General features: G+C 34.2%; 1 protein-coding gene across 1 annotated transcript; it reads left to right on the top strand.

Annotated features, from left to right (window-relative positions):
- Positions 1 to 1,098: 1,098 nt before the first annotated feature.
- On the top strand, positions 1,099 to 23,213 carry MANSC1 (MANSC domain containing 1). Its single transcript, XM_012550758.3, has 4 exons — positions 1,099 to 1,702; positions 10,361 to 10,697; positions 14,495 to 14,635; positions 20,432 to 23,213. The coding sequence occupies exons 2-4, from the start codon at positions 10,475 to 10,477 to the stop codon at positions 21,412 to 21,414; spliced, it is 1,347 nt and encodes a 448-aa protein (XP_012406212.1). The 5' UTR covers positions 1,099 to 1,702; positions 10,361 to 10,474; the 3' UTR covers positions 21,415 to 23,213.
- The last annotated feature ends 39 nt before the right edge of the window (positions 23,214 to 23,252 follow it).

Here is a 23,252-nt window from a genome sequence, read left to right as displayed (position 1 = left end):
ATATCTCCAAAACTTTTCACTGCCCCTCCACAGTCATTCTGACCAATCCTAATATTTATTTGTGTCACTCAGAATCTTAATTAGGGATTTAGGATTTTTTTTCCCCAAGCTTTTGGAGAAGTATCTCTTCTAAAAACATTTCAGGCAAATTCTCCTTGAACCCAGCGATCAAGCTTCCATCTCTGATTTTCACAGACGTGGATTTACTCTATGGTTCCACCATTCAGAATCTCTATTTTAGCTCCAGTTGCCATCTCCTGCCTGTGAAGAAGAGATGAGAAAAATGCAGGTCCTACTAGAGCAAATGTGTGTGCAACACTATATATATAGATACTGTCAGTGGTTTGATATGTCTACTGTTTTGCTAAAGTGCTTCTCTTCCCTCTTTTAGTCTTGTTACCAAGGATAGGTTGGCCGAGTAGATTTGGGTGGGGGTGGGGGGAGAAAAAGGAGGGGAGGAACAGGGAGAGGGAGAGAGAGGGAGAGATAAAGAGGGAGGAAAGGGGAAGAAGAGGAGGGAGATGGGAAGAGACAGACAGACATAGAGACAGAGAGATAGAAACAGATACAGAGAAACAGACAGAGACAGAAAAGGAAAGACAGAGATAGAAACAGAGACAGAGAGATACACACACACACACAAAGACAGAGACAGAGACACAGAAACAGAGACAAAGAGGGACAGAAACAACGACATTAAGACAGAGAGAAACAGACAAAATGAGACAGAGACAAGGAGGAAAGGAGGGAAGAAGGGAGAGGCAGACAGGGACAGAAACACAATGGCAGAGACACAGACAGAAAGAGACAAAGGCAGAGAGACACCCAGAGACAGAGAAAAATTCAGAAATGATGGAAAAACAAATTTAAGTCAATAAAAGTAAAAAATTTTAAACGAAATGATTGGGTTAAATTTCTAAAATCTCTTTCATCTCTAAATCCTATGATTCCATGATTGGGAAAAGGCATCAGAAGGGTAGAATTGTAGAATCACAATAAAAAAATTTAAAGAAAAAAATCTCTTTTCATTGATTCCAGATTGGCTGGGAATCGCTGGTACCCAAACCCTCAGCAGGATCTGTGGGGTGGAAGGGACAGAGGAGCGGCCACACTTGCGTTCGCGGAAGCCCGAGGCAGAACAAAAGGGAAATCCGGCGGTCGGCTCATTTTCAGAATCCCACCTTTCCTTTTCCCCCCGGATTTGCGGGCGGTGATTAGCGGCCCGCAGCCTCCAGCCGCGGAACGTAAGCCTCAGCCTTGACTCTAGCCCAGCATCTCCCTCAGTCTCCTGACCCCCGAGGGACTGAAGTGAGGCAAGTGTCCCAAGGTTCTCCAAGAGCCGGGTTCCAGGATGCAACCCCAAGTCCCAGGCTCGGCTTTGGCAAGATTTCGCTCGCAGCGAAGCAGCTCCGGGTTGCAGGGCTAATCTTGCAGCTTTCGCCCTTCCCCCCCCTGCAAACTTTGGGCTCTTGTGACGGAAGCAGGAACTTACTAACCGCAGAATCCTTCCCGAGCAATTGCGTAGGATACAGATCCCTCTTTTCCACCCCCACCCCCTCTGCCTCTGCAGGCAGTCTTCCGCGGGGAACGGTCTTTGGGACTTAGCCACCCTTCTCAGTGATCCTGGGTATTCCTGCAACTAAGTTCTTCCTGCTTCAGGCTGCGGGTAGCATCAGGCTTTCCCCGGAATCCTTGGGCAAAGGTAACTGCGCCTCCATTCCTGGCTTTATAAAACCACGGTGCCCTCCCATCCCCAATGATACCCACTGGGTTCTGAAAACGAAGCAACCCCCTCTCTTTCCCTTTTACCTCTTAACAGATCAGGCACCTGTCATTTCCAGACCTACCCCCATACTCCACTAATTATTTATATTCTTAAGAGTTTTCACCGGGGCCAAGGAGGATTTGCTACATTGAGTATGTGAGGGGAGGGGAGGAGGGGGATGATGGTGCAGGATATTTGTTTGGTTTACCCCCCAAGAAGGCACAATTAGGAACTAAGAGTAGAAGCTGTTAAAAGGTTAATTTCTGCTCCATATATTGAAGAACTTTTTTTTAAATTAAATTTTAATTAGATTTAATTAAATCTGTCCAAAAGAGACCTGGAAGATAGTAAGTTCCTCATCGTTGGAAGTGTGCTAGCAGAATTTGGGTGATAACTTATTGGGGATTCATAGGGAGGGCTCCTGCTCTAATGTGATTTGTACTAGAAAGTCTCTGAGGTCCCTTCCTACGAGACACTGAGGTTCTGCAAACTACTCCTGCAAGCAATAGCAAGAATAACAGAAGAATAGAAACCAGAGGATTGAAAATTATGAACTGAAAGAGACCTCTGATCCAAAATCCAGATTAGGAACTGAGGTCTAGAATGGCTGTGACCTTCATAAGGTCATGCTGGTAGCAGCCCGGTCAATGGGCACTTATTAAGCCCCTGCAAGGTGCCAGGCCCAGGGCTGAGCACTGGGTGTACAAAGAATGGTAAAAGACAGCTCCTGCTTTCAAAGAGCTCACTGTCTAATGGAGGAAGCAACAAGCAAATAACTATATTCAAATAAGACATTTACAGGACCAATTAGAAATAATCAGTGGAAGGAGGATGTGAGAATTAAGGGGGATTCTTGTAGAAGGCGGAATTTTAGGTAGGATTTCAAGGTAATGAGGAGGAAAAAAATTCCAGATGCAGGGGACAGCCAGTGAAAGTTGGATGATGTCTAGAGATGGGGTATTTTGTTTGAGGTACAGTAAGAAGGCCAGAGTCATTGGATTGACGTGTGTGTGTGTGTGTGTGTGTGTGTGTGTGTGTGTCAGGAAAGCAAAATGGTCAGGTTGTAAAGGGCTTGGAATGCAAATTTTATTTTTGATCCTGAAGAGGATAGGGAACCACTAGAATTTATTGAATGGGGAAAGGGTGACATGGTCAGACCTATGTTTTAGGAAGATTTGTTTGACAGTGCAGGAGAGAAAAATTGAAGCAGGGAGATCAACCACCAGACTATTGCAATAGTCCAAGTGTGATACATTTAACCTATATTAGATTGCTATCTCGGAGAAGGGGGAAAAATCCAGAATATGAGGTTTTGCAAAGGTAGATGTTGAAAACTATCTTTGCATGTATTTTGAAAAATTAAAATATTTTTTAAAAAGAAAAAATATATAGAGAACTGACTCTAATTTATAAGAAACCAAGCCATTCTCCAATTGATAAATGGTCAAAGGATATGAACAGACAATTTTCAGATGATGAAATTGAAATTATTACCACTCATATGAAAGAGTGTTCCAAATCATTATTAATCAGAGAAATGCAAATTAAGACAACTCTGAGATACCACCACACACCTGTCAGATTGGCTAAGATGACAGGAAAAAATAATGATTGTTGGAGGGGATGCGGGAAAACTGGGATACTGATACATTGTTGGTGGAGCTGTGAACGAATCCAACCATTCTGGAGAGCAATCTGGAATTATGCCCAAAAAGTTATCAAACTGTGAGTACCCTTTGATCCAGCAGTGTTTCTACTGGGCTTATACCCCACAGAGATACTAAAGAAGGGAAAGGAACCAGTACGTGCCAAAATGTTTGTGGCAGCCCTGTTTGTAGTGGCTAGAAGCTGGAAACTGAGTGGATGCCCATCAACTGGAGAATGGTTGGGTAAATTGTGGTATATGAATGTTATGGAATATTATTGTTCTGTAAGAAATGACCAGCAGGATGAATACAGAGAGGCTTGGAGAGAATTACATGAACTGATGCTAAGTGAAATGAGCAGAACCAAGAGATCATTATATACGTCAACAACAATACTGTATGAAGATGTAATCTGAAGGAAGTGGATTTCTTTGACAAAGAGACCTAATTCAGTTTCAATTGATCAATGATGGACAGAAGCAGCTACACCCAAAGAAAAAACACTGGGAAATGAATGTAAATTGTTTGCATTTTTGTTTTTCTTCCCGGGTTATTTTTACCTTCTGAATCCACTTCTCCCTGTGCAACAAGAAAACTGTTTGGATCTGCACACATACATTGTATCTAGGATATACTAGGACATATTCAACATATATAGGACTGCTTGCCATCTAGGGGAGGGAATGGAGGGTGGGAGGGAAAAATCGGAACAGAAGTGAGTGCAAGGGATAATGTTGTAAAAAAAAAAAAATTACCCTGGCATGGATTCTGTCAATAAAAAGTTACTGTAATAATAAAATAAATTTTAAAAAGTAGTCCAAGTGTGCGAAATGAGGGTCTGCCCCAGTCTGATGGTTGTTGTGTCAGAGGACAGAAAGGGAATATATATGGCAAAGAAAATGGATCCCACAAATATAAGAGTAAGACTTATAGTGGGGCTAAAAGAGAGATATAGTAGACATCTCTGCCTCTCCTCCCACTACTTTTTCATAGAAGACTTCCATTCTTGCCAGGATGGAAAACAGGAGATTGGGGACCAAACTCTTCAGAGAGAGGGGGATAACAGACTAGAATTATATCCATTTGCTCCATTAAATATTGTTCACCTAGGGAATATTCTCAGTTTCCATCAAACTTCTGATCACTTGTCATTTGGGGAAAAGGATACTTCAAGCTCTACATCCAAAGATTGATCCCTTTCCTACCTAATAGTATTTCTTTAATGAATGCACATGAATGAATTGCAAAGAACCCCAATTTTCCAAATTGTAGACTGGATCCACAGTATAAAAAACAGGTTATTAAATTTTTACTGTTAACTCAGACCCACATAAATTCAATTAGATTTGACCAAAGATTGTATATGGGAGGTAGAATGTAAGAGAGGACAAGGAATTCAGAATGAAACCTAGACTTAGCCAATGTTTAAATCCAGTATCTCTATATCCCATTCCAGTTTAATTTTCACTTTCTTCCTCCAAGGATTTTTCTTAAAGCTCACAATGTTGTAATTATGGTATCTGCCTTTTTCCTCAGTGAACTTTAAAAGGAGATATATTAGTGCATTGTCATTAAAAAAAAAAAAAGACTAAATGAGGGTCTGAGGTTAACAGGAAAATTTTAATAACCTTTGTTTTTTTTTTCTTATCTAGTTTTTAACCTACTCCATTTATATAGAAGCTAATAACTTATTGTCTGTGAAATGCTTATTAAAAAGATTTTTATATACCATGGGGTTTATACTGTGAGTCCCATCTTTGGGAGCTTTGTTCAGGTCAGTTTCTACTTCAGACTTAAATTTGTTAATCCACTGGCAAAAGAGAAGTGGAGACAAAATAAAAGATTCAGACCCCTACAGATCCCAACAAGTCCTATGTTGGGAGATCATGTTCTAGGAGCTCTTAGTGGAGAGGTATAGACTTTTCTCTCTGGACTTCCACCTGAACCTCTTGAAAACAACATATGTGTTCTCATTTTCTTTTCTCTAGAGTTATTCCTTCAGGTACTTTAACTGACACAAATGTGAACACACTTGAAATATAATTATCCTTTCTGTATCCCTCCAAGAAGCCAGAAAGATTGGCTCTGAGAGGTGTCTCTAGACCAGGCATCTTGGAATTCTCTTTCCCTTCCATTGTCGGTGTTTAAAATCTCTTAGTGACCATGATTGGCGCATGAGTCCAGGGATGCTCTGTCTCCCTTTTTGGGCTGGAGCTCCAGCTTAATGTAAATTGTGTATATTGTAGAGAACTTTTTGTTTGTATGTCTTTGTATCTGAAATTTGTACCTAAGTTTTTATAGTTTATTATTAAAAGTTCTACTGAACAACAACAACAAAAAAGGCAGCAATGCTTAGGCTAGCATGAGAAATTTATATGAGAAAAAAATGTCAAAATTAAATTCTTTTTTCCTCATCTCCAGAGTGCCATCATCATCATCATCATCATCATCATCTATCTAGCATTTATTATGTGCTTGCGTTGTGTTAAATGTTTGAATGAAGACCAATATTCAATTCTTCTTCCTTCCCTTCCAGCTAGTGGAAGGAGAAACCAAAAAAAGGGTTTCCAATAGAGTAAATAACATATTTTTCCAGTGCCTTTCTGCAGTATTTTTGTTTAAGTATAAATAAGTTGTAACAATATGTACTACGAGAGGCAGTATAGCAGAATAAACAGAAAGCCAGCCCTGGCAGAAAAAATGTGAGTTGAAGCTCCCCAAATATATATTAAGATACTTAACTCACTCTTTTTATTTTTGGCAGTTGGGGTTACTTGTCCAGGATCACACAGCTAGTTAGTGTTAAGTATCTGAGGCCTTTATTTGAACTTACTTTTCTGACTCCAGGGCTGGTGCTCCATTCACTGAGCCACCTCTCCTTCCCTAATACTTAACCTCTCATTGCCCCAAGGCAATACAAATATAGAAATCATACACAAATTGTCTATATACAAGGGTGAAAGAAGTTTTCCTTCTAGGAGTTCTTATAATTAAAATGTTAAAATACTCAAATATGAGATTTCATTGATTTGGACTTTTTTCTTCTAATGACATAAATTCAAACTCATTCATACTCATTTATTTCCTTTCCTTATTTTGGTAAACAATTTATTTAATATTGGAATTAATTGCTCTTGGTTATTTGATAGAAGTTTTTTTTTTTAATCCATCTAATTCTGTTTTCCCCCTCTTTGGAAATTTGATTATGGCTTGTCCAATTTCTTTTCCTGAAGTTGACTTATTTTAATCTTATTATATGATTACAAAATAGTTTCTAATGATTTCTATTGTTTTCTTTTCATCTGTTGTGATTTTTTTTATTTTTAAGCATGGTAACTTGCTTTTCTTTTTCAAAACAAATTAGCAAGCAGTTTATAAAGCTAAGTAGTTTCTTCAAAAAATTTAGCTTTTAATTTTTCACCATTTTTATTTTCTCAATTATATTTCTTTTTGGATTGGAAATTATAGTTTTGTATTTAATTGAGCTTCTTCATTTGTTGCTTTTCTAGTTTTTAAAGTCATATACTTTAAATATAATTTTTAAAAATATAATTTAAATATAAATTTTAATATATAAATATAATTTAAATATAATATAATTTAATAATATATTATATAACATATAATAATATATATAACATAATAATATAATATATAATAGAATAGAATATAATAATATAGAATAGAATAGAATAGAATTTAAATATAATTTTTTTGATGAAATTACCAATTGTTGCTATGATTTATTTTTTGACCTATCATGTAAGTTTGAACCTTTTCATGTGCTTTTTATTCATTGAACTTTTTTATTGTATTTTGCTAAGTATTCAATATGTATTCAATATTTTTGTTTTTCTTCATCTGAGGTTTTTATATCTGAACATAATTTTTATTTTAATGTGGCATGTAAAAATATCTGCATGTATATATGCACGCATGCACACACACATATACACATAATATTTTGTTTCCTATTCAGCAAGCACCCAGAGAATTATTTATCAAATCTAACTTTTCTGAAATTCTATTCAGTTCCTTAATTTCTTTCATGTTTATCTTTTTGTTAAATTTGCCTAGATTTAAAGGAGACATATTGTGATTCCAAAGTATTTTAGTCTTGCTTTCTATTTTTTAGATTTGATTATATTTTGATTATTTTTTATGTTTAAGCATTAATTTGATTACTTTTTTCCTTTAAGTACTTGAATTCTCTGCCATTCAGTGTGGATATATGCATGTGCTTATATTATTTTGTAATCCATGATGTCTTTATCATAATGTAGTTTTCCTGCTTGTCTTTTTTTATTTTTTTAAACCATGGCAGTTTTTATTGCTCCCTTGTCTTAGATCCTGATTATCACATCTGCTTTTTAAATTTTGCCTAAGGCATAATAAATTCTATCCTAGTCCCTCATTTTAACTCTGTGTGAATCTTTGCCTCAAGTGTGTGTCTTACTAATAACATCTTGGTGGAGTCTGTTTTCTAATTCATTCTGCTTCCCTCAGTTTTATGGATATATTCATCCTATTCAAGTTCACAGTTATGACTGTTAATTGTGTATTTCCTGCCATAATATTTTTTTTTACTTTGTTCTTTCTTTGTCTCCCACTCCATTTCTTACAAAGAAATATCAAAAGAAAGAGGAATGTGATCAACACTAGTAATCTTTAATTGAAGTGGTGGCTCCTACTTCTCTGACCCTCCTTTCTTCCCCTAGTCAAAACCATTATGATTAGTTCTTACACTTTTTCTCATTTTAATCCTCCTTTTGAAGTTGAAGTCTGTTTTCCTGCGACTCTTCCCTCCCCTGCGCCATACTCTTGCATGGTATGAACAGGCCCTGTCTGGTCCTGTCCCCTCAATAATCTGGCTGTCATTGTTGCTGTCTTACTAAGGTTCTGGATGAGGTGGCTGGGACCAGGTCTGGCCCGCTCTTGGAATCTTTTACTTTTTTTTCTGTCAGCTCAATGCAGATATTTGGCCTAAGCCTTTCTCTGTATCCTTCTTCTTGCATATGCAACTTGTTTTCATCTCCATTTAGATCCTTCTATTTCTATTTGGATGTTTATCTCAAGCTTTCTGTAAGGTCCTGACAGAATGCCCAGTAATTGAGCTGACATTTTCTCCTAATGCATTTCTGCCACCCTGACTCCCTGGGCAATGACCTGTAGAAGCTGGCTATGTCTCACCCTGATTCTCCATCTTGCTAGGGCTGAGATGCTGTGGATTTCAGGCCCCAAATACTAGAGCTCACACTGACTTCCTTCTCTCCTGGAGTAGCCTCAGTATCAGCATGTTTTCACTCAGAGTACCTGAAGCTCTCTTCTGTCTCTCTCAGCCAACCCCATGTCACCTTCTGGTGAAGTCCTGGATTGGATACAGAAGCTTACTTATTTTTCTCTTTAGTTTTCATGATCATCAATACTTTTTAGTGCTCTTTTACTGGAGCTCATGTGGGAGAGCTTGGCTCCTCTATGACCCTAAATATCATCAGGTTTAACAAAACTCCCCTCAATATATGTTAGATGTTGCAGCCTGTGTCATAGCCACTATTAGTCCTTCCATTGCTCTCTAAGTGATATTAATTTTCAATCCTTAGGACAGTATTGCATTCAGTATTTCATAGCTTTATAGAAAAATTGGTAGAATGTTGATATGAGCCTTAATTTCTTTCTTTTTTTACTTAATAGTATTTTTTTCCAATTACATGTAAAGATGATTTTCAGCATTCACTTTTGTAAGATATGAGTTCCAATTTTGTCTCCCTCTCTTCCATCCCTCTTTCCTCGATATGGATATGACATCATTTATCCATTCACAATCATTTTAAACATATTTCACTATTAGTCATGCTGTAAAAGAAAAGTCAGAAAAAAAGGGAAAAACTATGAGAAAAAAAGCAAATTAAAGAAAAAAGATATGAAAATAATATGCTTCATTCTGCATTCAGTCTCCATAGTTCTCTCTCTGGATGCCATTTTCTATCCCAAGGCTATTGTAATTGTTTTAGATCACCGTATTGCTGAGAAGCTTTAGTCTATTATAGTTGATCATCATACAATCTTGCTGTTACTATGTACAGTGTTTTCCTGGTTTTGCTCACTTAACTCAGTATCAGTTCATGTAAGTCTAACTGGGCTTTTCTGAAATCAGCCTGCGGTTCATTTCTTATAAACAATGGTATTCCATTACATTCATATACCCTAACTTATTCCGACCTTTTCCAACTGATGGACGTCCTCTCAATTTCCAATTCTTTGCTACCACAAAAAGAACTGCACGTGTGGTCCTTTCCCACTTTTATGATCTCTTTGGAATACAGTCCCTGTAAGTGGCACTGCTGGATTAAAGAGTATATTAAACTCCAATTTCCTGAAGGCAATCCAGCCTCTTCTTCTTTCTCTGGACCCATTTTATGTATTTGTACAACCTGTTCCAAATAGACACGAAACCAGAAAGAGAAGGGTTTTCCGCATCAATAATGTCAAACTCAAATAAAAATGGATTTCTTTCAGTCACATACTAAGACTGAATTAATTTGTGGCATTACAAGTTAACATTATCTTTATTGAATTGTATTTTTAAATTTAATCTGTTGAAATTTTCGAATTACATTTTAATCTGGTTAAGGGAAGTACTTGGGAGTTTTATAGAGACCTACAGTGTAAGCTGACAGTTTGACCCCTCTGCACTGCAGCGATAAAATCATAGACCCAAACCAAACATAGCATTATGTATTGGTGCCAAACAGCTGCTAGATTTTTATGACTAGTTTGTTTCAAATCCCTTCCTTACCATCTAATAATCAAAACAGATAAACTTGCTACTTTCTGTCAGGACCACCAATAAATAGGAAATTTTCTCAAGTCTGAATTAAATGGAATTCTTCTTAGCTACATTTGCAAAAGAAAGCCCTTTCTGATTAATTGTTTTTGACATTTGTTCCAGAGCTACAGAGTTTGAGAGAATTCCATTGTCTGAACATTGCTTCTGAGGCAATAAGAAAAACAGAGAACTCATCATTTTTGAATTCTAAAAGCTGAACCTTATTTAAAATTATAAATGTCCTTCAGAGTAAAATTGGGCCTGACTTATGCTTTTGTAATGATTTGTGCTTTGATGCCAGTACAATCGATAAGTCTAAGTTGCCCTACCGAGAGCCTAGAAGACGTCATGATTGACATCCAGTCATCTCTTGCTAATGGAATCAGAGGCATTGAGCCCATACATACAGAAACTCGAGAAGATTGCATTAATTTTGGCTGTTTGACCAAAAATATAACAGGTAAAAAAGTTTTTCTTGTTTCTTTTTTTTCCTTTGGTTTTGTTTCTACCATATATTTGACACAAGTAATTATGGGGGAATAAACAAATAACAGATGGTACACCAAAGGTTAGGCAGCTAGTTGGAACTAGAACTGGCCCTACAGTCAGGAAGACTCATTTTCCTGGGATCAAATCTGGCCTCAGATACTTATAGTAGCTATGTAACCCTGCACAAGTCACTTAATTCTTTTTGCCTTAGTTTCTTCTTCTGTAGAATGAACAAGAGAAGGAAAAGGCAAACCATTCCAATATTTTTGTCAAGAAAACCCAAATGGAGTCACAAAAAGACAGACATGATTGAAAAATTAATTCAGCAATAGCAACAAGGTTGAAAATGAAATTCCTTTACTACCTTAACTAATCATTTTAATAAACAGTTTTTCGAATACTCCATTTTGTTATAAAGAAAAAAGCCTGGTAATACAAATGACAAAATTGTGAACAGTATCCTCTACTAGAAAAAATATCTTTGAACCTTAAATAAAAATGAACTGTGCTTTAAAGAGGTATTTGTTGAAATGCAAAACAAAATCAATAACACTTTTACTATAGCTATATAAAAACAAAGTAAAGTCAAAGATTATGCAACTTCAGAGAGACCTGGAAGGACACACACACACACACACACACACACACACACACACACACAATTAAAAAAAAAAAACATTATTCTGTCCCAAACTGTATAATGTATTCATTGTAGACTAGTAATCCTGACACTTTGGGATCTAGAGAAATCCCAAGTTACTTAATTACTAAAGACAGAACAGATTTGAATAACTCTCAGTCTGTTGAAAAGTAGGAAACTAGAATATTAGTTTGGTTTTGTTTGACTGAGGAATGAAGAGATGTAGAATTATGTGGTAATGTGAGATGAGATGATAAACCTTATGGGCAGGTATTAAATGTATTTAATATCTTGTTTGTGGAGTGACTAAGAGGGAGGGTGGAGTAATTAGCAGTGACTACCTAAGTGGAAACCTGACTGCCTATAGTACCACCCCAAATATTCATTCTGTAAACATTTATTCCATTCAATATATATTTGTTAAATGTCTATTATATGGCATTATGCTAGGTAAAAAGCTAAAAAAAAATGCAACAATCCCTACTCTCAATGAGTTTATATTTTACTGGTGGGAATACAACTTTTTTTTTTTTTTTTTTTTTTTTTTTTTTTACAAATAGATACAAGGTAGTTTGAAGAGAAAGGTAAATCTGCATTAAGATTACAGTTAGTTGTTGACCTTCATTCTCAAAGAAAACCGAAATGACGTCACTACATTGGAGTAACGTATAATGTATACAGCTGTGATTGATCAGACCAATATGAACTTGGAAGGCTGGACCAGAAGTCGAGCACAAATAGTCTACATAACATAAGAGAAGGCTTGCAAAGAGGAGGTGGCCTCTGAACTGAGCCTTGAAAGAATCTAGGGATTATAAATGATAGAGAAGAGGTGAAAGAGCATTAAAGACATGGGCGGATTGCTTATACAAAGGCATGGAGAATAGAGATAGAAAATTGAGTTTGGTGTACAATTTTGGTAGATTGGTTTGGCCAATGTAAGAAGGATATAAGAAGGAAAGTAGTGTAAAGATAAAAAATCAGATTGTAGAAGGCCAGCCAGAAGAGTTTGTTTTTTATCATAGTGGCAATGGGAACCTTTGTAATAGAGAACTGACATGGTCAGGGCAAGAGCCGCTGCACAAAGTCTTGTTCTCTCCATCTGTTGCTCCATGCTTGTTGGGAGACATTACAACTCAGCCCCACAACCAGAAGAAGCTGGTTTTGGTTGATTTCACCTGTTCCTCCAGTTTTTGTGGATGGGGGCAGAGTGAGTAATATATTTAAGTCCCCAACCAGCACAGTATGCTTTATTGAATAGGAAACTGAGGAAGAGAAATGAGTTAAGAATGACTTGAAATTATAAGCTTCAGTGAGATAAGACCAGCACTGCTTTTATTTTAACTGAACTGGTTTCTCCTTAAAAGGAAAAGAAAGTTGCCTTTGGTTTTTGGTTGATACCGAAGAGTTTTAATTACTGTTTTGACTTCTTTGTCCCCTGAACTATAAAAACTTTAGCCCATGGATGATCAGATAGAATTCTCATTGATTACCATATGAGGATGCCTTCTTGAATAAGTCTTGCTATGGTGAACATGGAGGTGAAGTAGAGTAGTGTTTTAACTAAATTTAATTAGAAATCATGTCCAAATTATAATATGAATTCCTTAAGAGTAAGGATTTTCTGGTTTTCCTATTCCCCAACACTAAATATTGTGATTAACACATGGTGAATGATTAATAAATGCTTTTTTCATTCATTCAGTAATCACTCAAAGGCAACAAGAAGCATTATTTTATGAGAAAATTGGCCATTTTGCTTTTCAGTTCTCATGATAAACCTAAGTAAAAGTATTATCATGGAGTTAATTGCTGTATATCCCTCAAAAGCTGTTGCAAAGGACATGGAGGTAGAGAAATAATTGTAAATTACATTAAAGTTAGTTTCTGGGGAAAAAAAAGCACATCTATCTTACTTTAGTATTCTGGTGATTCTATATGGTTGCAAATCATGGGGTATTATAACTCTGAAATGTGTAGACATGGAAGGACATATGGTGGGTGTTAAGTATGCTTATTATTATTCTATTAAATTATTTTTATTAAATACAATATTGCCACATATCTTGCAAGGAAGAAGTGATATAATATAATTATATAATTCCATTCAAGGTATATATGATTGGAAAAAGAGTTTGACCAATTATTTAGTGATTATGGAAGCTATCAAATGTACAGTGTGAAGGTTGCAGTAAGGTACTTTTAAAGAAGGTTTCTAATACTTTTTGTGGATCTTCTGTAAAACATTTATAGGATGCCATGAACAGGACTGAAGGTTTAAATGCAATGCAAACTTTAGGAAGTGCCAATATCTATGAGATTCCAGATTTCTGCCCTGAGAAATGAAATGGGTTTTTATTGTCTGTTCTTCAGAATCATCACTGGTTTGGTTCTTAATCATTCAGTCTGGTTTCCATTTATAGACAAATTCATTTTTACATTTTTGTAGTCATTATGTATATATTTTTTTGATTCTACATATTTCAATTTGTATCAGTTCTTGCCAATCTTCTCATCTTACTGCCATATACGAGACTGTTTGTTCAGGCACATGCCACAAAACACTGTTTCTAGTTTTTTGCTACTGCAGGTGAATAAAATATATTAGCCTAATGGTATATCATAAATCAATTAAGATGGATCAGTGTGAGAAACATAAACAAATATAGGAATACCATTAAGAATTAATCCAGAGGGAAAATATGCCATAAAAACAGAGTACACATGAATTACAGCCATATAAAAGGACTAAGTGGTTGAGAGTGAATAGATAAGCAAAGCTGATCTAGACTTAGAAGAAATCACTGATGCTTTTATGGGCGATTTTGTGAGTTGAAATTAATTATTCAAATCTAAGTAGCTGCAAATTTATTTAGTTTTACTGGGACTTAGTTCTAAATTGATAATCAATAATAAATGATTATTAAAATAATTAAATAAATAAAATAGCATTTATTTTAAAAAAAAAAGGAAATGATTTAACTATTTTGGTTGTGGAAAAAAAACAATAATTTGAGAATATAAAATATATGTGCTTCTTCCTGCTCAGTCTGCCATAGTAACATATAAGAAATTGCATGTGTTTACTGACTTAAGTAAAATATTTAATTTGAAATATTTCATTGTAGGGAACAAAGAGTGTAACTTGATCATCTTTGATGGCCGAAAGACAACTAAACAACCAAATTGCTACTTGTTTTATTGCCCCAGTAAAGAAGCTTGTCCATTGAAATCATCAAAGGGAATTATGACTTATAGGATACTGAAAGGTAATATAACTTTAAACAAAATAAATAAGCTGTTCATGCCTGTTATTTATTTACTATTTATTTTTTATTTTATTTCCATATTTTGATAATGTGGTATTTCAATCCCCAACTATATGAATTTAACTATCATATTGCTTGATTCTTATGAAATGAAAATTGGTACATATTTATTGTTTATTTTTTCCATTTTCTTTTAATGGCATAGCTCAGAATATTCACATGTATTGCTATAAGCAATAATTCTCATTTGTCTTCTTATATTATCTTATTGTTCTTGATGTTTTCTGGGTATACTGAAATCTATTTTAATCTCTTATGTCTGTTTTGAATATTATAACTAGTCAATAAAATATATTAATTTATTTAATCTTTAAAGAAAATTATTCTAATTCCATGAAACTTAACCTCATTTTTAATCATACATAAGAGTTTTGGCTTTGGGATTTTCTACTTTCTCTTTCTCATTTGGGTTAAATTCTTTTTAAATATATTTCAGTATGCTTTATATTTTGTATCAATCAAAATACTTAATTGGAACCCAAATTTGAATTTGTTTATTTCTATTACAATTAGAAAAAATATTTCACTTATTATATATAACATATATATGTAATGGTACACATATAAAATATTAACTATATATTTTAAAATCTCAGAGCATTTTATTATTTTATTAGGAACTTATTTGGAACTCTTCATTTACAAATTTGAAAAATCTCTCTAAGCTGTAGATTTTTGTTGGTAAATTCTTCTAAGTCCTGTTTTTCTATAAAATATATTCTTTTATTTTCAAACATGATGCTTGCAGGCTATGTGTTTTAGGAATTAAGTTTTATTTTCTAATCTGATTTATATATTTTTGTTTGAAGAGTCATGGGTTTTTGTGAGTTTGGGAAAGTCCATTATTATCCTGATTTTTAAAATACAATTTTTTTCTTTTCTCAAGTAATTCCCCATTTTTTCCCCCATTTCTTTGTAATTCTGAAATTTAGCAATTATATATCTTAGTTAAGATTATTCCTTGGCAGGGGACACATATTCTAATTGCAGTCTTGTTTGATCTTCTCTATCTGGGAAACTTTCTCTAATTAATAATAATAGTCAGTATTTCTATAGCTCCCTATTTTCAATTACTTTTAAAATTTTCATTTCCAGATTCTCTCCTGTCCTCTTCTCCTTCTTTCACCCAATGAGAAGGCAAGAAGTACAATATTAATTGTGCATATAAAATCATGTGAAACATTTTTCTATTAGTCATGTTCAAGGAGAAGAAAAAAGAAAAAGAAAAAATGTGGTTCAATGTTTACTGAATTCATTAGTTCTCTATCTGGAAATGGATAATATCATGAGTCCTTTGGAATTATGATGGATCATTGTGTTGGTCAGAGTTACTAAGGTTTTTGCAATTGATTAACTTTACAATATGTCTTCCTTTGAAAACAGATAATTGACCAATTATCTGTTAGGGAATGTATAGCTTTTAAAAATGTGTAATGCACTTTACATACATTATCTCATTTGATCCTTACAATAACCCTGAGAAGTAGGTGCTATTATTGTTCCTATTTTATAAAAGAGGAAAATGAAGCAGACAGGTTAAGTGACTTGCCCAAGGTTACTACAGCTAGTAAATGTCTAAGACTACATTTGAACTCAGATCTTCTTGACTCTAGGTTCACTATGCTATTTACTGTGCCACCCAACTGCCCATTATTTAATTAATATAATGTCTAGTTACTTTTTCTTTGTTATTATATTTTGAGAGTCCAACTAATCTGATATTTGTATTTCCTCTATTTCCAAATCGATTACTCTATCCTCCATATCCATAATTGATTTTTCAGTATTATTTCATCTAAGCTTGTTCAATTTTTGATAACTATTACTTTTTGCTTGATTTCCTTTATTCTGTTATTTTTCACTTACATTGAGGTTTTTAGTTCTCTTTCTCTTTTAGTCACTTTACAATTCCCTTTATTGTTTTTGTAGTAAATTTCTTTTATTGAATTAGAGTCCTCTTTTTATTTATTCTATACATTTGTGAAACAATTTACTGAATCATTTAGTATTTCTTCCATCCCTCCATTGAAGGTTCAATTTGCATTACTCAAGAAACTTTATCTCTAGGATCTTTTATTTTATAGAATTTATTTGTTGTGTAAGTTTTAAAATATATTATTAAATCTTTCTGTTCATAGAGGAGAGTGGTAGAAGGGGTAGAAGAAGGGTAAAGCCCTTGTTAAATATGGTGGGGAACAGGAAATCCTTTCATCATTAATTGAGAGGAGTGATTTCTTATGCTTTACAGTAGCATGAGAAAACCAGAGCAGGAAATCTATCTTCTCCTTATTTCCAGCCAGACAGGGAATCCTTTTAGTATTAGGAAAGGAAAGGAATTCTTTTCTTTTTATGGAGTGGCAAAAGAATAGGAATAGGAATTCTTCAAACTGGAGTATAAATGAGGAGGTAGCAGAAGATAGTGAAGATAGGGACCTCAGTGTTAAGAGCTTAAAGTTAAATTTGGAAGGGAGTAGAGTCATAAATTTAGAATTAGAATTAGGGACATTATTTTAAGAGGTATTTAGGTTAAGGTTAGGGGTAGGAATTGGGGATAATGTTAGAGTTAGCTTTATTCTTTGGGGAATTAGAGCTAGGTTAGAATTCGATTTATTGAAAGACTTAAAGAAAAGTGTTAATGGAAATAAAGATTAAGGGGCTAATTCTCTCTTCAGGATCTGTGGCCGAATTTACATGACAACTTCTGGCATATTGGCTTTGCATTTGTTGAGCTAGTGTTATGGATAGAATGAGAAATATAGCTCATGATCTTTTCCAAACAGGTAGAGAGATGGGAGGCAATGAATCAGTCTGCTTTGGTTCAGGAAAAGTGGTAGCATACTTGAACTTTGCAGCACAGTATAAATCTAAGAAATTATCATCAGGAGACTAAGAGGCACAGTCTATGGGATTTGCAGTCAGAAAGACCTGAATTCAAATCCAAATCCAGTTACTTAATAACTGTGTAAACCTGGACAAGTCAATTGCTCTCTTTCTCAGTTTTCCCAAGTATAAAATGGATATAAAAATAACATCTTCTTCTCAGAATTGTTTTGACTACAAAATTTGATAACATTTTAAAGTATTTTATAAGCCTTATAAATCTTAACAGCATTATATAAATCCCAGATATTATTATATTTCTCTTTCTCTACATAATTTTTACCTTTCTCCCCATATTTTTCTCTCTCTTTCCTTCTCTATTTTTGCCTCTATTCATCCTTTCCTTTTTCTTCTCCCGACTATAGAATGGGGATGTAGTTAATTGTTTTTTCTGTTCCACTTATAGGATTTTGGTATAGCTGACTCCCTTATCTTCTTACTAGTCAAATATGTTGCAGGGATTTTTGTCAGGTTACTCTTTTTTGTGTTTCTTTAAAATATGTATTCAAGATATTAAATTATGTAAAGATTTCTACAAACAACCAGGAGGTCATTATACACAGCCACAAGACTATACGATGATCAATTCTGATGGACATGACTCTCTTCAACAATAAATTAATTCCTATAAGTTCCACTAATCTTGTGATGAAGAGAGCCATTTACATCCAGAGAGGAGACTGTGGGAACTGAGTATGGTTCACAACATAGCATTGTCACTCTTTCTGTTGTTATTTGCTTGCACTTTGTTTTCTTTCTCAGGGTTTTTTTTTTTCTTCTTGATCTGATTTTTCTTGTGCAGCAAGATAACTATAAATATATATACATATATTGGATTTAACATATATTTTAACATATTTGGCATATATTGGACTGCCATCTGGGGGAAAGAGTGGGGGGGAAGGAGGGAAAAATTTGGAGCAGGACCTTTTTCAAGAGTCAATGTTGAAAAATTACCCAAGCTTATGCTTTGTCAATAAAAAGCTTTAATAAAAAAAGAAAACAAATAGAGAAATAATAAGGAAAAAAGGATTCCCACAAAGTCCAGAAAAATGGACAACAAAAAATCCTATTAGTTTAACTCAAATAAATTAGAAATCATGGAAGAGAATTTTCTCACATAAGGTTTTTGAATGATATTTCATTTTCACTTTCCAAGAATATGTACATATACACATATGCCTCTTCCTTGATTGGAAACTCCTTAATGAAAACATTTTTGGAATTCTGTATTTTGAATAATAGAATAATTAGAATTATTTCATATCCTTCACACACATTTAGATACATTTGATGTTTAATTTAAATAAAATCAATCACAGTACTACATAGGCATACTTTGAGTTATCTAATATCAAATTAAAAAAAAAAACCCAGAAACTTCTATTTATGGTGAATATTTATTAGATAATGTCTTTCTTTTGGGGGGAGAGGGTAGGAAAAAGTCATTTGGGGTTAAGTGACTTGTCCAGGGTCATACAATGAGTGTTAAGTGTCTCAGGCCACATTTGAATTCTCTTGATTCTAGGGCCAGTACTTTATTCACTATGACATCTAGCTATCTCAATTACTGTCTTAAATAGGACATTTTTGTAGCCTGCAATTTTACCATCTCCAGATTAATCTCTGCATTTCTTCTTTTCTCCCCCCAAAAATTGGTAGAAAATTGCCCTTTTTTGCTTTTTTTTTTACACAGTAAAAGAAAATAAATGAAGTCAGGGTTGTACTATATAACTTTTGAGGTCCTTTCTAATTCTTTGATTTAACAGGAACTGTTTTGCTTTCTTTTTGCATTTCTAGTACTTAGTACAGTGCCTGGCCTATAGTAATCATATAACAAATGTTTGTTGATTGATTGACTTGGTGAAGGCAATGTGCAACCAGTTATTTGTATGTATAAGCTCTTTGCAAATCAGCTATAAAAAATTGGGGAAATCCTATCCTTGATTCAACGAAAGGGAATCATGCTATTTCACTATTCATATCTTATTTAGGATTGATTACTCCTCTTCACTTTATAGCCCATCCATAACTACCAAACAAATATTCAATGGCTTTTTGTAAACTTCATTTTGATGGAAAAAATCCCTCAAGAAGTTGAGTCAGAACTAAAGTGCCAGTGTTTGGGGCAATTGCACCTACCCAAACTGACTACTCAGGAGTCACTCCAAATGATGTACAGAAAGAATTTATTAGAATCTCAAGAAGCAGACCGTCCCGGCCTGTGGGCCCGAAAGGACAGCAAGGATACCCACAGGAGGAGAGTCATTCACTTGAAGATGCTTACAACTTTTATACATTTCAGACAAAGAACCCCCCAAATCCCACCCTCTATAGATTGTGATTGGTTACATAAACCTTTATCTCCCTATTTGGTCAGTGGAATGCAGTGAAAAAGGTGATATCCAGCTTCGGCCACTTAATTCCTTCTTTGGACAATGGAATGCAGTCCAGGTCTCATCTAAAATCACGTGACTGGGGCCTATAGGCCTGAGCTACTTTTGTTAACAGTCTCTGATCAATATGTGCTTACTCTGTAAGTTCTTCACTTTTCCACACACCAATAAACTTTAAAGATTTCTGTCATTTGTTAGTGGATTTTAATTATGCACTGTGTCAATAATTCTTCCTGCTGACATTAATGAAAAATTTCCCCCACTCTTTCTTCTAGGATCTTGACTACTCAGGTTAGCTCTATACTGGAAGGCACGACCACACTATTCCTCATTTCCATGAAATCTCATTTTCATTTCCCTTCTGTGAATACTTCTATTTCATAGATTGATATATGATAACTTGTGATATCTCTTTAGCAAAACAATTCAAAATATTCTTTTATTTTCTGTATACTTTCAGATTTTTCTCCTTTGCACAAAGCTGATTTACCACATCCAGATACAACCCCAAACAGTTATTACTTGACTGAAAAATCTTCACAAGTAGTCATGGACCCTGTACAGCTAACAGATCAATTGAACTATACTAATATTTCGTCAAAAGATACAGTTTCTCAGAAGCTCGAATTGCAAGATAACTTGTCGAAAGCAGTAAATAAGAGTGATGAACTGAATTCACAACTTTCTGTATACAAAAATAAAGACCATCTTCAAAACTCAGAGCTTTCCTCTAAACAAAAAGTAGCTAATGTATTGTCTGAAAATGTAATTGCATTTCTGCCTAAGGAAACTACATCATCTCAATCCATTGTCCCCACTACTCCAGTACCTGCTGCTTTGCAATCTACTGTCTCTCCTCCGGTGCTTTCTACAATTTCCAATTATTTAGTTGTTCCTTTAAAAGTAACCACTGAGCCTGATCCGACAGTATTCACTACTCCTAAACCTGTTTCTATTACTACTGCTACTATTCCACAGCCCTCCACTCCCACATTTTCTACAGTTATTACAACAGCTACAAACCAGCTTCCCATAATAAGAAAAATGGCTTCAACCACAATGCCCAGTATAACTACAAGCATGAAAGTCACCCTAGAAACAAAACAATTTAAAGAAATCATCAATTACTCAATTTCTAACAATGATAATGTTATGTACTCTTCAACCTTTCCATCATCAAATATTAATTCCTTTGCTGAAAATAAAATTAATTCCCATGAAAATAGGAGGCTTGAATTAAACAACCCCCGGCTTGATAATGTTCCAAGAAATAGATTCCCTCTTCAGTTTGAAAAGTGGACACTCATAGGCATATTGTTCTGTGGACTGTTGTTTTTAGTAATAGGTCTCATACTATTGGGCAAAAAACTTTCAGAATCTCTTCAGAGAAAAAAGTATTCTAGACTAGATTATTTGATCAATGGAATTTATGTTGATATTTAAGAAGAAAGGGAAGTGCCTTTGATTCTTAGTTAAGCAACTAGAAAATACAAATTATTACTTTTCTGTTAGCTTTCAGAAGATTATATTTTAGAGACTAACCCTTGCAAGTACCATTAAAAGGAAAGGGACAGATACTGGACCACTAATTGACTCCCAAAATTTGACTAAATTAATGAATATACAAAAGAACTACTAAAATATCATAGAACAATTAGTAAATTGAAAAAAACCTAAATTATAGTAGAAAAACTGTTGTGACTTTGGGATCCTAATTAAATGATATTTCTGATTTCTGATAAGATCAACTTTGTCATGAAAATTCTTTGAATATAATTATATTTTTTTGTATTAGTTTTTAAACATCATGTAAAAATTTGAACATTATACCACTTACATTTGTTTTTATTTAGGAATTGAATAAGTATGTTGACCCTGATAAGTATATCATCATAGTTTTATAATTATTCCTATTAGGCAAGTTATTGATTGATTAAAATTTGTATTATGTTTTAATTACAAATATACCTAATTGTACTTTGTGATATATTCTTAAGTGGTTAGTTTGTAGGTTAGCTCAGCTTCATTCCTTGCCCAAAGAGCTTTTGGGGCCATTTTAACTTTTGGTAGCCAATGGGCTACATAAATTACTTCTAACTTATTTAAATGTATTGTTTCATTGGGGAAATAAAAGGTTTTCCATATTTGTATATGATCTGAAATAACACTCATTCACTTTGATGTTTATGAATTTTTAATGTAAACTTCACTAGTTGTCATAAAATAATAGATTTAAATCTGAAAGTGACTTTATAAAATTAATCCAAACCCCTAAATTTATAAGTGAGAACATAGTAGGCCTAGAAAAGTTAACTGAATTGTCCAAAGTAATATATCCAATCAGTGGTAGAGTTGGAATTCAAACAGAGATCTGACTCCAACTCCATTTCTCTTTCAGCTAGACAATGGGGTCTCTCAATTTAAACTTGTGGAAAACTGTCTGTCAACAGTTAATTGTGTGACGTTGGAGATGTGACTTCATTTGTCTGGGTCTCATTTGTAGGCTAAAGCAGTTGGCCTATACTAGAGATTTCCAATCCAAGATGGGTGATCTTAAATTCACATCATTTAGCTCTGTATTCAAAGAAAATTTGATCAACAAATCCTTGCTTAGAAAAGATGGAAAGACTTAAAATCCATTATTGAAATAAACTTGAAGCAAATATGCAATTTAAATTTGAGACTGTCAGAGTAGACAAACTTTCAAATTCCTTTCTAGCTCTTCTACATTAGAAATAATATTCAGGGCTTAAAAACTGATTCTAATTTTGTTGTCTGGTTTTGATTCTTAAGGATACAATAGTGTGTATATTGTGATTTATATAAAATGCTTTATCAAGAAAATTTTGCCATGTATTTTAGCTAATTGTCTTGCTTATTTTTAAAAAATCTGTAAATACATTTTTAAACTTTCAACTATGAACACTAGAGGACAGTAGTATAATAAGTATAATTAAGAGCACAAGAAGGAAATCACTCAAATTAAATCTTTTCTTTTTTTTTTCTCTATATAAAGCTCACAGAGCCTATTAGAAGGGAAAGCTTGTTTATACAGCTAGGACCCAATTAGTGTGAATAATGAATCCCATGAAGTGGTCACATTATTTACCTTCATGCTGTATTTCAAACAAAGTTTTCAGATTATTTTTCAACTTAATGGATTGATACAAATATTTGCTGTTTTTTTGTAAACTTAAAGCAATTTCATGAAATAAAAAGTTGAATAAGAACCAAGATGTTATTGAATTTTGGTCTCTTCTGTGATTTGTTTGTGGATTTGA

Source organism: Sarcophilus harrisii, chromosome 5, assembly GCF_902635505.1.
Source record: "Sarcophilus harrisii chromosome 5, mSarHar1.11, whole genome shotgun sequence".
NCBI lineage: Eukaryota > Metazoa > Chordata > Mammalia > Dasyuromorphia > Dasyuridae > Sarcophilus > Sarcophilus harrisii.
The sequence above is the reverse complement of the archived record's forward strand: the minus strand, read 5'-3'. Positions and strand labels throughout refer to the sequence as shown.

Bases quoted from the DNA above. Each gene is read 5' to 3' on its own strand.
- MANSC1 (XM_012550758.3), top strand. From the start codon at position 10,475: ATGTCCTTCAGAGTAAAATTGGGCCTGACTTATGCTTTTGTAATGATT. The intron at 10,698-14,494 runs GTAAAAAAGTTT...ATTTCATTGTAG, and splicing joins TTTGACCAAAAATATAACAG to GGAACAAAGAGTGTAACTTG. The intron at 14,636-20,431 runs GTAATATAACTT...GTATACTTTCAG, and splicing joins GACTTATAGGATACTGAAAG to ATTTTTCTCCTTTGCACAAA.